The following is a 14,969-nucleotide window of genomic DNA, read 5'->3' on the forward strand; positions in this document are numbered from 1 at the left end:
GAACTGAACCTGGTATTCTTCCAAGTGTAACATCACTTAAATTTGTCTTTCAAGCAAAACAGTCTAAAAAAAAACAATTTTGTATATTCATAAAGGACCAAAAAATAAGAACTTGTGTTAAGGCTATAATGAGCCACCAAAAGAATATTTCCAGTGGATTAGGAAACAAACACATTCCCAGGAAAGGGAAGACAATTATTACCAGAAGGTTTAGCAGGTATGTCAGCATAAAGTTGAAGTCAACACACTAGCTCAGGAAACCCTCTTTTATGCAATTCAGCTGCCAGAGGTAAAGATAGACTACATTAAATATGCATAAACAACACATCCACGATAAATATTCAGTTCTAGATTGATAAAGCAAGCTGAAAGAACAGGACTATTAGGACAAGAATGACAGCTTAATAATGTCCAAAAGAAGCAACAATCTTAATGACTGACACCCTTTTTTGCTCTAAGAGACTCGAGAGCCTTCTCCCGTAGCTCAATCTCAAGTCTTTTCTGCAAGGACTCTGACTCCCCAATCTCACGTCCATGTTGACCCTCTTTCCTCAGATGTTCATCATCAGAAGCATGATTATCAGGATTCCTCTCTGTATCTGAAGGCGAGGATATGGCATTAGCTGACTTCGATTTTAGTTTCTGGGAACGTCTTTCTTCCTTTCTGCGCCGCCTCTCCTCCCGCCGGCGACGCTTCTCCTCTTTCTTCAATCTTCTCTCCTCTTTCCTTCTCTTTTTAGCCTCCTTCCTATCCTCAACATCAGAATCAGAGCTATCATCTGACGTTGACTCATATCTGTCAGACCTCTTATGCTTTCTTTTATCCTTAATTTTAGCTCTACGCTTTTCACTTTCCTCGAAACCAGAACCCTCATTACTACTTAAATCATTCTGCTCAACTTTCTTTGATGAAGTGAGGGGAGCTTCAGACTCAACATGTAGCTCTTTGCCCTTGGTATCGTTTGTGTGAGACAGGTTTTCCTTATCTGCTTTGACACTCTCCCAATCATATGATTCCTTTAACCTTTTAACTGAATGAGAGTGTCTATGAGTTGATGGTGACTTTTGTTTATCCAGTTCCTTTGTGTGCTCCATAGTTCCTGAAAATCTTTCACTGCAAATATACACAAGCATTATGTCAGAATATAGGCTGAGCCTTTTTTACTAGCTCAACATAAAAACATGCAGGAATATTCATTTAAAGCTGCCAAAATGCAGAAAAGCAATTGTAAACAAACCTCTTAATCGCTTCATTTCGCTTTCTCGACTCCAATCGATCTGAACGGCAATGAATGTCTGAAAATTCTTTCTCAACAAACCCCTTCCCAAGATCTTTATATGGATCGGGTGTTGTGGGAATTTTTCTTGAAGACCTAGGTTTATGCTCAAAAGCCTCCCTGAACCACAACAATCCAGCAAAAAAAAAGGAAAAAAATAAATATTACTCGAAAATATCCATGGATGAGATAACTTATTAGATTCTCAATGATGCATTTTTCATTACTAACCTTGAATGGTTCATTTCTTTCTGATCTGCGATTTTCTCAGAAATGTCAGAACTAACTTTCTGCTCTCTCAATTTACTTGGACTAAGGCTGTCAAAGTCACTTGTCTTTATCTCCCTCCGGTTCAAAGTACTCCTTGGCCTATAGTAATTACATTAAAACATTAAGATTGAAAAAACAAATTCATGAAGCACTAGCAAAACTACAGTATTATTAAGGAAATCATATACCCTCTATCTTCACTAGGACTCCTTCCCCTTTTGGTTGGTGGAGATTCTGAGTCAGATCTAGAGCGACGTGGAGATTCTGGAACAGATGGTGACCGGCTTAGCTGAGGCGGCAAAGGCAGCTCTTTTTCTCGTGAATCCTTACGGTCATATATCCTCTTCTGTGGTGACCCAAAAGAAGTAGGACGTCTACGTTCCAAAGATCTGGATCCTTTATGGGCCTCAGTTTTTACTGGTGAAGCATATCGAACAGAGGAGTATTTCTCACGGCTCCTATATAATGGTGTATTAGTATCAAATCAAGCATAGCAAGATATAGGAACTCCAGGCATCAAAAAATTGTGCACTCTAACTATGAGGCAAAGCAATCCAGTATTTTCAACGATCAGAGACAACACAAGACAAGCTTGAGCATACAAGGCAGATAACAACACTGGGCAAGCTAGCGCAACAAGAAGCATCAATAACAAATCTCTAAGAAAGATGACAGTTGGTATGTGTCACTACCTTATCCTTCCTCGAAGAGATTGAACTGGTGACCTTTCATTCTTCGATATTCTCTTTCTGATTGGTGAAGGAGACCTGCGGTAAATGGGTGATGGGGAAAGTGATTCTTGAGATGAAAGAGACCTTCTGGCAGGGGTTAAGGATCTCTTCCTACCAGAAATGGAGGGTTTTCGTTGAACTAGGAATGGAGAACTTTGCCGAGGACTCAATGGAGATCGGTGGTACCCCCGACTCACTGGAGAAGGGGACTTACGTTGCGTTGGAGATGGTGTTCTGCGTCGAAGTGGTGATCGACGTTTAATAGGTGACCTTGATCTGTATCGCACTGGTGAGCGTCTACTTGGAGACCTTGACCTACACCATATAGGGGATCGTGATCTACGCCAAATGGGAGACCTCGACCTATGTCGAAGCGGAGACCTTGATCTACGTCGAAGCGGAGACCTTGATCTACGTCGGAATGGAGAATGTCTTCGGTATCTTGCAGGAGAAGGTGACCTTCGACGTACTCGAGAAGTTGATCTTCGCCTATGCCTTGGTGGAGAATGGGATTGTCGAGGTGAATGTTTCCTACGAGGTGAAACAGAACACTTTGGTGCAGAGTGATATGCCCTTTCAGATGAAACAGAGCGACATCTCCTTTCTTCTGGAGATCCGGATGTACTTTGTGACCTGTGCCTTTCACTTTAAAAGATATCACTTAACAAACAATCATCAAGTAAGTGAAAGCAAAAGTAAAAGTAGAAAGCACATACAATCAATTACGAACAAAAGGGAGAAATTCAAAAAAATAAAGGAGCTTAATGGAGAAAATACCCAGAGTAACTCCTCGAATTGCAGAATGACTTGCTGATTGACCTTGATTTCCTGCACAATACCCAAGGAGTTCAACTAATGCTATTCTATGGATAGGAAGCCACAAGTACAAAAATTTATACCTGGGGGAGAGTGAATGATCTGCTGACCGTGGGGATTTAGAGACCCTGCACGACACAAAGGATGTTGAGGATGAAATGAACCACACAGAGCAGGGAAGTGAGCAGATAAACTTTTAAGATAAAAAGAGCTAAACAGAGGAAACAACCCCTCCCTTGGGGATTCTACATTAGAAAGACCACATCCCTCCCTCAACTGCTTCTAACTTTGCTCCATCCAAAACAATGCCTTTACCCATACCTCAACCTCCCCCAGATCAGGTTATCTTTGTATTTACCAGCATTAACTTTTATAGGGATATAAACTTCATTACTACTCTCCATGTTCCTATTTATATGCCCTCTCCGTTTCATATAATTCAAACACTTCTGTCCATTGTATAGATAGGTAAAATGCATCCTGACTGACATAGAGTGTTCCCTCCACACGAAAGTAGGGTCACTGATCCATGCAGATCAAAGGGTAAAAACATATCATTATTAGCGTGAACGACAATTACCCGCATGTTTTTGCACCTCAGCATTTGTAAAGGATGTGCATTTAGAATTACCCCGTGGATCTCAGGATTTCACCCCCTATACAGAATTGCACTCTACTTTCTTATCTTTTTTGATGAAACAAGTTGTTTTATTGAAATGGCATCAACGAGATGCATGAAAGATTACAAATCAAATGGTGAACTCCAAACAGTGCAAAAAAAAACAAGTAAGAGCTGGGAGTTAATAACCGAAAGCCAAAAGCTGAGGCTGCTAAGACACTGAGAGGGAAATGATAAAATCTAGAAGGGGGATCATTTCAGAGGGAAGGTTGCTCCAGCTATAAAGATTCAACAAACACTTAGATCTAAGAGACCAATTGGGAGTTGAAGTCCCATCATGAAATCTGTTGTTTCTTTCTGCACATAAACACCAAAAATACAAGCTGGGATCATCTGCCAGATCTTCTTGATGGTCTTGTTCACTTTCCATGAACTCCGACTTCAACTGCTTGTTTTAGGTTGAGAGGGGTTGCCCAGCTAATTCCAAAAATTTCCAAAAATATAGTCCAAAGGTCAGGTGCCACAGGGAAATGCAATAGCAAGTGGTTTACAGTCTCTAAGTTGTTTTGGCACATAAAACACATGTTCACCACTGGAATGCCTCTTTTTCTCAGGTTGTCCTAGGTTAAGATGGCATTATGAAGGGCTGTTCAAAAGAAACCCTTAACTTTTGGGGGGAGTTTTGTATTCCAGACCAGCTTCCAGGGCCAAGGTGTCGTCATTCCATTTACTCTATCTCACTTAAGTAAAGAGGTTAGCACTCCACCCCCACTTTTTAGCAACTCCCTTTTCCAATATGAATGACCACTTGCGTGCCTTTACACTACTCATTCAGAAGTCCAACTTGACAGCTGCATTTTTGCAGCATGGTGGACATAGTGTGCTACTTAATTCTATGGGACATAAATCTTATCTTTTATCTAATTAATAGAAAGTGCCCAAGGTTATACTAAAGGACTTCAGGTAAATAGAATCTACAAATTACTCAATCCATGGTGTAACTGCAGATTATCATCACCATTTGAGTTGGTAAGAAAAATTGTTTCATTCTTTGCCCACATTTTATTGGGTCTCCTAAAGGCTGGGAGTTGAGACTAACAGTGAACAGCCAAATATGCAGATGTGCCAGTAGATTTCGGCAATATGAGAGAGTACAAGTCACAAGAAAGCTGTCAGACAGAAATAAGTAAATTAGTAATGTCAAGTCCTAGCTTGCCCTTTTTCATTTGGGTGGGGGCAGCTTACTTTCGGTTAGATTCGAGACCTGATCAAGGAATTTCCCTTTTTTAATTTTTGGTATCCCCGTTCTTGGTGTCCTCTTCTTTTTTTCTCTTTGAACTATTTTATTATCACCTGATTTGCTATCTAGTTCTTCACTGGTCTACAATGTCGCCTATAATTGAATGTTGAAGAATTGAAGTTCATAAGCATTGACATTTAGCATATGCAATAAAATCTTTATCAACCTTGAACAATGAATTTTGTGTTCACTTCTAATTCTAAAATGGAATTTAAGTGCTCTTTATTAATAGTAGCCCAACTGTAACCTATGTGACTGGACACGATAACCTCTCAACTGCCGATTATGCGTCCAGGGTCTCAGTGGCTAATTCCAAGGCTCCACTTCAATAAATTATTGTTTCTTTAAAAAAAGAACTAGTTGAAATCCTGACCTGTTTCTTACTCTTGATCCGTTTCTCTCAACAGGATCTAAATCATCCATCAAGCGCACTTGAAGCTGTTGTTTTGGAGTTGGCTCCCGTGAAGCATTTTTCTGTCTCAAATTGCTGCCATAATCATCCTACAGAAGAGTGAGGTAAAGATATGAACCTAAATAATTGCGGAAGCAGGCTGATACCACAAAATACAAACAAAGAAACCCCCAACTTTAGATTAAAAGAAAAAACTCTTTCACACAATTTTAGTTACCATCTTCTTCCTTCTCTCTTGATCCAGCTCCCTGTTCTCTCTCTCCTTTTTCTTCTGAATCTCATTTGCAATTCGATCCATCTCAGCCTAGAACAAAAGGATGAAAGAAAGATTATCAGCAAGAAGTAGTAAAAGAGCACTGTGGAAGCGAAAAACAGCAAGAAATACCTTCTTGTTTCTCATTTCCTCTTCTTTGGCTTCTAGGAACTGTTGAGGAACACCACTGGCATTGTTCTGTGCACTAAGTAGTAATGCCCAAAGCTCTTTCATGAATTTTCCAGTGTTTCTTTCCATGAATCCAGTAAGTGAAATTTGAAGCTCCTTGCCATTAGCTACCTGAAATGGCAGCATTGTTTTCGTAAGCGTAAGTTAATGAAATGATAGAAAAAAAAGTAGAGAACTACCTTTCGTTCAAGAAGGCTATAAATAAAATTGATAAGCACTTCATCTTCGAAACCAATAAGCTCAGTAACTCGCTTAGCAATCCATGGTTTCATTACATCCATCTTGACCTTTGTCATGTCCACCTATCAAATTCACATAATAATCAAATAGACAGACCGGGGTATTTGTATTCTAGGGTCCAGAAATCGAAAACTTTCCACATGTGCACCTAAACACATAATTTCAAAACTAAGAGGGAGGACTGGACTAGCCAAAGGGAACACAGAAGAAAAAATGCATATCTTATATGAATGGACGAACCAGATGTTCCAATTCAGGAGCGAACTTCTGAGATTTTAACAACTTAGCTTGCTTATTAGAGAAGCGAGTGTCCTGCTCAGCAGAAGTCCCCTAAACAAACAAACAAACACTTCTAATGAATCACCGGAGTAGAGCAGAGCTTCGATCTAAAACAAATTTCAGAATCAACAACAAAAATTACCCTAAAAAAAACCGCCCGACATGTTTTAGGGTTTCCTCAGATACTCTGATTGCAAGTTGGAACGCTTAGTTTTTGATTTGGAAGGGATATAGCTCCAATCTTTTTACGACATGAGACCACCAAAAAGATGCATCAACCGCTCTAGGGACGGACGGACCTGCGGCGTACCCTAAGCTTCTAATAACATCAAAAAAAAATTGGGAAAAAAAACATTAATATCTCACATTTATAGATCATAAAATAAGAAGAAAAAAAATTCATTCACTACATACTACTTGAACATTAATATCTCACATTTATAGATCATAAAATAAGAAGAAAAAAAATTCATTCACTACATACTACTTGTACAAGTAAGAATTTTGCCAAAAAAACATGTAAGGACTTATAACTTGTCCTATATATTGATTGTACAATAAATTAGTTTATCACTCGAAAAAGTTGTATATTTACATTATTTCATTAATTTTTTAAAATTATCAGTGTTTTTACTTAAGTTTCTTCTAAAATCTCTAACTTGAAAGACATATGAGCTTCTCTTTGAATTTCTTTTTGATGTCCTACTTGTAATGATTTTCACATATCAATATGATAGATTTCACAACACGTTAGTTATTCTAAATTTAGGAGAAAAGTTCTCCAGTAAACTGAGAATATCAAGCGATTTTGCTAGAATATCTTTGAGTGATGGTCTTCTGATTCTGATTAACATTATTTTGTGTGTTACTTGAAATATAACTTTATTTATTGAAATTACGTTCCTCTTATGTTTGCTATGATTTCTCATCTTTCATATTATAATACAAGAAATAACATGAAAATATGACTTCATGCTAGACCTCACTTGGTGTTGCACCAATGTGAGAATAATTTCCTTTAGGTGAAGTCCTTTTAAGGTAAACTTGGAAAAGAAAAAAAGGGTGAAGTACTATTAGTTGTTAGGGATTGAACAACCGATAAGACATGGCTTTTTGGACAAAATTGGTGCAACATTAACATCTAGATATTAATGCGCATTTCTATCTACTGATTTTGAGCTTTCAAATCCTCACATAAAGAAAGATATTTAAAAGAGCAATTAGTTGATTCACCTATATTTAAAGATATTGTTTGGTTGGTATTATATGTCTGATATAATTCCATGTGGATTTTATTGTGAATTTTCCTTGTGCGTTCAACATCCATCACGAATTATCCATCTCATCAATGTATATTGGAGGTGTATTCACTTCATTAATGTGTTTGTTGTTTCATCTGGCAGATTACTATGAAATGCACTTTCATTCCACTTGTTTTCAATTACTATGTCAGCTACACTTTATATTAGTTCATTGCATATAAAATTTGCAAACTTTCATATCATAGTTGATGATCTTATTCTTAAATGTCACTTATATCTGATGTTCTATTAAATCATTATTTCTAACAATTTCTTCCATTTGTGAACCACATGTTTTCTAATAATCAAAGTTGGATTTAATTTTTTTACAATATTTAATGCTCATGAAAACATTCCAAATTATAGCTTTTGTCGTGAAATTCCATCATTGTTTACTGAATAGTGTAATTGACACATTATACATTTTTCTATCTAAATTCAAGATCAGCTTGTTTCGCAAGTTAATTTTGTCATATCATAAAGTTTAATGTGTGATTCCCCCCCTCCCCTCCACACACCTCTAATATTGCTATTTTCCTTCTTAAAATGAGAAATAATAAATAAATAATGTAACACCCGATCAAAGAGAATACAAATAAAAGAAATTATTACCACATATACTTATTGTATCTTTTCTAAAAATATATATATCTTTTCATGAGTTTTTTTAAAAAAAATGTACTTAAAATAACCTCATTAGAAATAATAGTACTAAATAATTTCTCACATAGGACACCAAATAATCACTAAATAACTTATTATTCACTGAATTTAATAAATTATTCTTAATCAATTTTATTGGTGAGAAAGAAGGTTAAAGAAAAAAAGACATAAAAAAGAACCATAACAAACACCCAGCTTTTCTAGATGCAGATAGAAAGATTTTAAGAACCCAAAATGTATTAAGATGAGTTCCTTGATTCTAATAACAAACACCCAAAATGGGTTCTTTTCAGTAACAAAACGGGTTCTTTTTATACACGAATTGAGATAGTTATATGTTTTAAAGTTAAATTCACTTGAACCCATGCATGATCCATGATTTCTAGATTTTGATCATATGATGAAGCTTTTGAATTATGAAAGATGAATTTATGAAGATATGCATGTTTCTTTATGAAATTGATGAAAATGATTCAAGGTTGCTTTGAGAGTAAAGCATCGATGTTGTTGTGGTTGTTGCGAAAGGATTTTTCACATACTACTCAAAACTTGAATGTGAAAGAGTTTTCTCACATAAATGATTCATAAGGTTGAAAGGTTTTCTCACCTAAGTTGAATCAAGATTAAGGAGCTATTCTAATGAACTCTAGCTTGGATTGGCTACTTGATTGTCCCCTTCCATGGATAATATGACATGTTAAGATTTATGACTATTCCGTGGAATTTATACTTAGTACCGAGTAGACAAGCGGTGATTACCCATGTCCCATGACTGTGTCACCATAGGTTTGTCTTAGATAGATATTAGCTAGTGGATCCACCTAAGTTAGAAGTTTATGGTTCTTACCTTGGCAAGTAAGGACATCTCTTTTCGATGTGGAATAGACACCAAATTACATGTTATAGCTCACATGGTCTATGTCGGTTAAAGGTAAATCTCCCACAATAATGAACTAAGGTTACTTTCTAAAAGTATCTTTAATGGGTTTTAAAGATGTTTAGCTTGCGTTGACCATGATTATGACTTATGTTTTCTAACATGATATTTTATGATTTAGCTTAGTAATTACATGTCATATAAAGTCATTTTAGCATGATTTCATAATTCTTATGCATTGCTATCATACTTGGTACATTCCATGTACTAACGCATACTTGTGCCTACATTATTTCACTAATGTAGGTCTGACGCTCCTACCTCCCATACTTGTGGCTATTTATCCCTTATAGACATTGAAGATTGGTGAGTCTTCATGTTATGATGACCGAGACTCTTTTATTGCTTTCATGTCTTTTCATTTTTGGATGTTGTATGTGCTACGTCCCAATAACTCATTTGATGTAGTAGATGACTTTGAGACTTATGCTTAGACTTCCGCTACTCTTTGTCAAACTCTTTTATATAAAATACTACTTTTAAAACTCTTTGTTCTATTATCTTGTATGATGTATGCTAAGTGGCTTGTGTAGGGCCTCTCGGGGTCTTATACGTCATGCCACGTTTAGGATGTACTTTGGGATGTGAGAAATTTGATATTCAGAGCACAAAGTCTAGTAAGGTCCTAGGATGTCTCATAAGCCATGTCGAGTAGAGTCTTTTTCATGAGTGTGAAGTGATGTACTGTCAGTTTACAATATTTTTGATGCATTAAACATGGAGTCATACATGATCTTAGACATTTTTTTTATTGGATGTGATGGTATTTTGATCTAATTTTGCAGGAAATAGGTTTGGAGCAGTTGGCGCTGAAAGTGTCAGCAACAAGAAATTGGCAACAGACGAGCCCACCTACGAGTCGTCGTTCATTTGATAAGTCGTAGGTGGAGGCGTGGATTGAAGGTTCTAGGATGTTTGACTAAGTGCGGAACCACAAAGGGTACTGACGAGCCGTGAGTCGTATGACCGATCGTCGTTGATGAGTAGCGATGACTTCAGAGAAGATGAGTTTGAGTACATGAACCACGAGTGAACAGGACAGACCGTGCTTAGACCTATGGGTCCTAGGTCGTGACCGTGTTTATCATTCATATGATTTTTTTCCAACTGTTGAGCAACGATGGCACCCATGAGCCATCATTTATGTGACGAGCTGTGGGTGGCCAGCCGTCGACGACACTGCCCAAACTAGAATTTCCTAATCTTTTTTTTCTACTTGGTGTAGGATTTATTTTCTATAAATATTAGTTGTAATTTTCATTTTTGGATTGTTAGACCTTTTAGGATACTTTGTTTTTTACTTTGGAAATTATTTTGCGAACACTTTCGGCAATAAATTCTTGAAGCTTTGTTTATGATATTTGTGTTTGATCTTCAATTCAATAGCTTTCGTTTATTCAACTTGTAAGTTTATAATTTATATTATTAACACTATATGAATTGTGATAACCCAAGAATGAATAACTAAATCTACAACTAGGGTTGTGAGATCCATGAGTAATTAACAACATAAAACTAATAATTAAGTAATTCTTCAATAGTGTTTATGCATGTATTGTTAATCTCTTCGTTTTGAATGCTTTTTAACGGTGCACAGCGTTAAAACTCACATCATTCCTACTTACCCGACCAAGGAAGTAATGAATGTGAAAGGGATTGAACAACAAAGATTTAGTGTGATAATCCGCTATCTAATAGCTTGACCCACCTACCGCGAGGGCTAATCTGAGGTTAAGGGTAAGGGTTAGTAAAACATACACCCGTAGACCAACCAAGTTGCGTAGTGAAATTCCCTGTTTGGACGACCAATCACTTAGAAGATAACTAACTTACCAACCTTGTATGCTAACACTATGAAAAAGTTACTATTATTAGGATTAATGCGTTAAGAACTTGCGGGGAACACTTGTGCCCTAGTTTTCATCTCATATTGATATTTCAAACTGCAAATCTTCTTTACTTGTTACTTGTTACTACAAATCAATCAACTATTACTTTATTTACAAATCCCCCTTTTACGGAAATAGACCCGATGAAAAGTACAATTAGTTGTGAATTAGCCTAAGTCTAAACTATATTCCTCGTGGGATCAATCTTAACCTCAGTTAGGTTTTCTATTTGACAATGACCACTTTTACTTCTTTAGAGGTGTAATTTGGGTGTGTCATGACCCAAGGTACCCCCTAGCCGTAACATGGTGTATAGGACCCCGAGAGGCCCCATACAAGCCACTTAGAATTCATAAGATAAGACATAGAATGAATAAGAGATAAAGAAGAACATTTCAAGTCCCAAAAAGTTTTATAAAAGTAAAGCGGAAATCTAAACACTTGCCTCATTAGCCATCTAGTACATAAGAATGAAATTGGGTCTAGCCCATACATAATGTCCAAAACTGAAAGTAAGAAAGAAAACTGGAAATAATGAAAATCCGTCCTTGAAGCATAAGGACTCACCAAAGCTCGAACTCTCTCAAATCAACCTCTAGCCACGAAACTGAGAACCTTGACTGTCGGACCCTATATTTGGGGAAATGTAGGCAAGAGTATGTGTTAGTACAAAATATGTACCAAGTATGATAGCCATGCGTAAAAACATTTAATTTATGATAAAAGGGGACATTTCGATGACATTTAATGACCAAGCTAAAACATGATATAAAACGGGTTAGAAGACATAAGTCATAAAACATGGTCAATGCAAGCTAACATCTTTAAAACCTTTGAACACATATGAGATACTTCTTGAAGTAACCTTAGTTCATTATTATTGTGGGAAGTAGTTTTAACCGACATAGAGACCATGTGAGCTATAACATGATCCCCCGACCTCTCCCACACCGAAAAGGGTTGTCCTACTTTCCAAGGTAAGGACCATGAACTTCTAGCTATTGTGGATTCACTAGCTAATGTCTATCTAGACAATCATCCTATGGGGGAACATAGGTAAGGGATAAGGAGATTGCTTCTAGAAACCCGACCTCTACTAACGGGAGAGCTTTCATCTCAATATCCTCTCGGTGCTAAGTATAAATTCCACGAAATAGTCATTTTCCTTACTTTTTCTTATTATCCATGGAAGGGCACGTCATCTTGCCAATCCAAGCTAGGTCATAAGTCATCCATGGAAAGGTATCATTCAATAACCAATCCAAGCTAGGTTTCATTAGGATAATTCCTTTTATTTGATTCATTTAGGTGAGAAGACCTTTCAACCTTAGAATCCTTACTATATGAGAATACCTTTCACAATCATACTTTCATGTGTATATGAGAAATCCTTTCAACAACACCACAATAACATCGTCATTGATATTTCACTCTCAAAGCATCCTTAAAACATTTACATAAATTTCAGAAGAACATGCTTAATTTCATAAACTCTTCATTCATAATCCAAACCCACATCATATCATCATAATTTGAAAAACATGAGAATTACACGGGTTCATGGGGAATCATAATAAAATCATGAGATTAACTCAATTCATGCATAAAAGATCATAGGTCAATCAATTAAATCAATTATTCAGTGAACCCATGACATAGAAGAAAAACCCCAACTCAATTGAGGATTTCTATCTTCGAAAATAGGAGAATTCGAAAACTTCATGAATGGAAGGAATTCATGGATGAAAACTATCATACCTCAATGTCAAAAGTTTGCCTTCAATGGTGGAATTGGAGACTTGCCTTGAAACCCTAGGTTGAACCCTTCTTCTTCTAGAAACTTTTCTAGAGAGAGAGATATTTTGGAGAGGATGAACTTGATCTTTTTTTGTAAATTTAAGAGAATGACTTGAATGGGTAAGTTTTGGGGTTAAAATCACTTATATAAGGATCCTAAGTATGGGTAAATGACATAGTATTATAATAAAATAATTAGGAAAAGACCCAACTGACCCTGGCTTACAGCTGATGCGAACCTCCAGATGGAGGCCCACACGTGCTGTCAAGGACATCACGAGCCTAGTGGCAGTTGTGGTCTTTGACCAATGGCTTGGGGGATTCTGCCTCCCCTTCATAGCCACTATCACGACCCGTCAGGCTCTTCACCAGCCGTCTGGTCGTTGTGGAAGGAGCCTGCCTTGGGGAGGATACTGTCCACTCCTTCATGGGCACCACCACGAGCCGTGGTGCCCTTCACGGCCCATGAGGGGCTCTGTTAAGGGTGTCTTGGCTCAATGGAGGGCCGGTGAACTCCCACTTGACTCTCTTTCTAGACTCCTTGATTCTAGGGTGTTACATTATCTCTCCCTGGGAACATTCGTCCTCGAATGGGATCCTAGATATCACATGAAGAAAAGAATTCCAAACTAGCAACCCATCATACATGAAATCACATAATTGGACACATCCGAGGAGGAAACATCAACTCCAAGCTAAATCATGTTCAAAACATCATATCATGAAGTCTATATGCAACTCATACTCAAATGCACATTAACTTGTAAAAATCAATTAAATTGACTCATTTTCTTAAAACTTAAGCTTTTTCATGACATGCATAATTAAGGAAATCATGGGAATATATAAGACACATGACACCAAAAGAGTAAACCATGAGGAACTCATTACCTCAAGCTAGAGTAGGGGTAGAAGGAAAGGGATGAGGATATCGGGACATCATATCGGCCTCAGCCTCCCAAGTAACACCCTCAACTAATTGATTCCTCCACAACACTTTCACGGAAGCAACTTCTTTATTTCTTAACTTCTTGACTTGCCGGTCTAAAATCTCAATTAGAACTTCTTCATAAAAAGGACTCTCCTTAACTCCCAAAACTTCTAAGGGACCTATAGATGTCGGATCACCAACACATTTCTTCAACAAGGAGACTTAGAAAACTAGATGCACCGATGCCAATTCATTAGGAAATTCAACTTCATAAGCAACCTTACCAACACGTCTTAAAATCTGATATGGGCCTACATATCTTGGACTAAGCTTCCCTTTCTTACCAAACCTCATCACACCCTTTATGGGTGAGATTTTCAAGTAAACCCAATCATGAACATCAAACTCAAGATCTCTTCTTCTTACATCGACATATGACTTTTACCGACTTAGAGCCATTTTCAACCTTTCTCTAATAAGTCAAACTTTCTCCATAGCCTCATGTACTAACTCGGGACCTATTAGGGCAACTTCACCCACCTCAAACCAACCTATAAGAGATCAACGCCTCCTACCATACAATGCCTCAAATAGAGCCATACCAATACTCGAGTGATAACTATTGTTATATGTAAACTCAATCAAAGGAAACTGATCATCCCAATTACCCTTGAAATCAATCACACAAACTCTCAACATATCTTCTAAAGTTTGGATAGTACGCTCCGCTTTCCCATCGGTTTAGGGGTGAAAAGTCGTACTAAGCTTAACATGAGTACCAAGACCCTTTAGAAATGATTTCCAAAACTGAGAAGTGAATTGAGTACCAATATTGGAGATAATGGATAAAGGTACTCCATGCAACTTTACCATTTCCCTCAAATACAACTTAGCATAATCCTTTGCCGAATAAGAAATCTTGACGGAAATAAAATGAGCCTATTTCATCATTCGATCTACTATAACCCAAATCGAGTCATGTTGTCGCCGAGTGTGAGACAAACCAACAATAAAGTCCATATTTAAATCCTCCCACTTCTAAGTAGGAATGCTAATGTCTTGGGA

At 37.2% G+C, this 14,969-nt stretch overlaps 1 protein-coding gene across 2 annotated transcripts; it reads right to left on the reverse strand.

Moving 5' to 3' along the window:
- Window positions 1–65: 65 nt before the first annotated feature.
- On the reverse strand, window positions 66–6,491 carry LOC125833054 (uncharacterized). 2 transcript variants are annotated; one of them, XM_049512210.1, is made up of 12 exons: window positions 6,348–6,491; window positions 6,047–6,169; window positions 5,811–5,978; window positions 5,643–5,729; window positions 5,387–5,514; window positions 3,178–3,222; window positions 3,056–3,106; window positions 2,240–2,911; window positions 1,736–2,005; window positions 1,509–1,646; window positions 1,239–1,397; window positions 66–1,114 (listed from the first exon to the last, which is right to left on the reverse strand). In XM_049512210.1, the coding sequence occupies exons 2-12, from the start codon at window positions 6,161–6,163 to the stop codon at window positions 430–432; spliced, it is 2,520 nt and encodes an 839-aa protein (XP_049368167.1). In that variant the 5' UTR covers window positions 6,164–6,169; window positions 6,348–6,491; the 3' UTR covers window positions 66–429. The 2 variants fall into 2 exon arrangements, with proteins under 2 accessions (XP_049368167.1, XP_049368166.1); XM_049512209.1 differs by having other exon boundaries at window positions 2,240–2,923.
- Window positions 6,492–14,969: the final 8,478 nt, after the last annotated feature.

The sequence above is a fragment of the Solanum verrucosum genome, unplaced genomic scaffold (genome assembly GCF_900185275.1).
Source record: "Solanum verrucosum unplaced genomic scaffold, falcon-dt-bn FXZP01000202.1, whole genome shotgun sequence".
Classification (NCBI taxonomy): domain Eukaryota; kingdom Viridiplantae; phylum Streptophyta; class Magnoliopsida; order Solanales; family Solanaceae; genus Solanum; species Solanum verrucosum.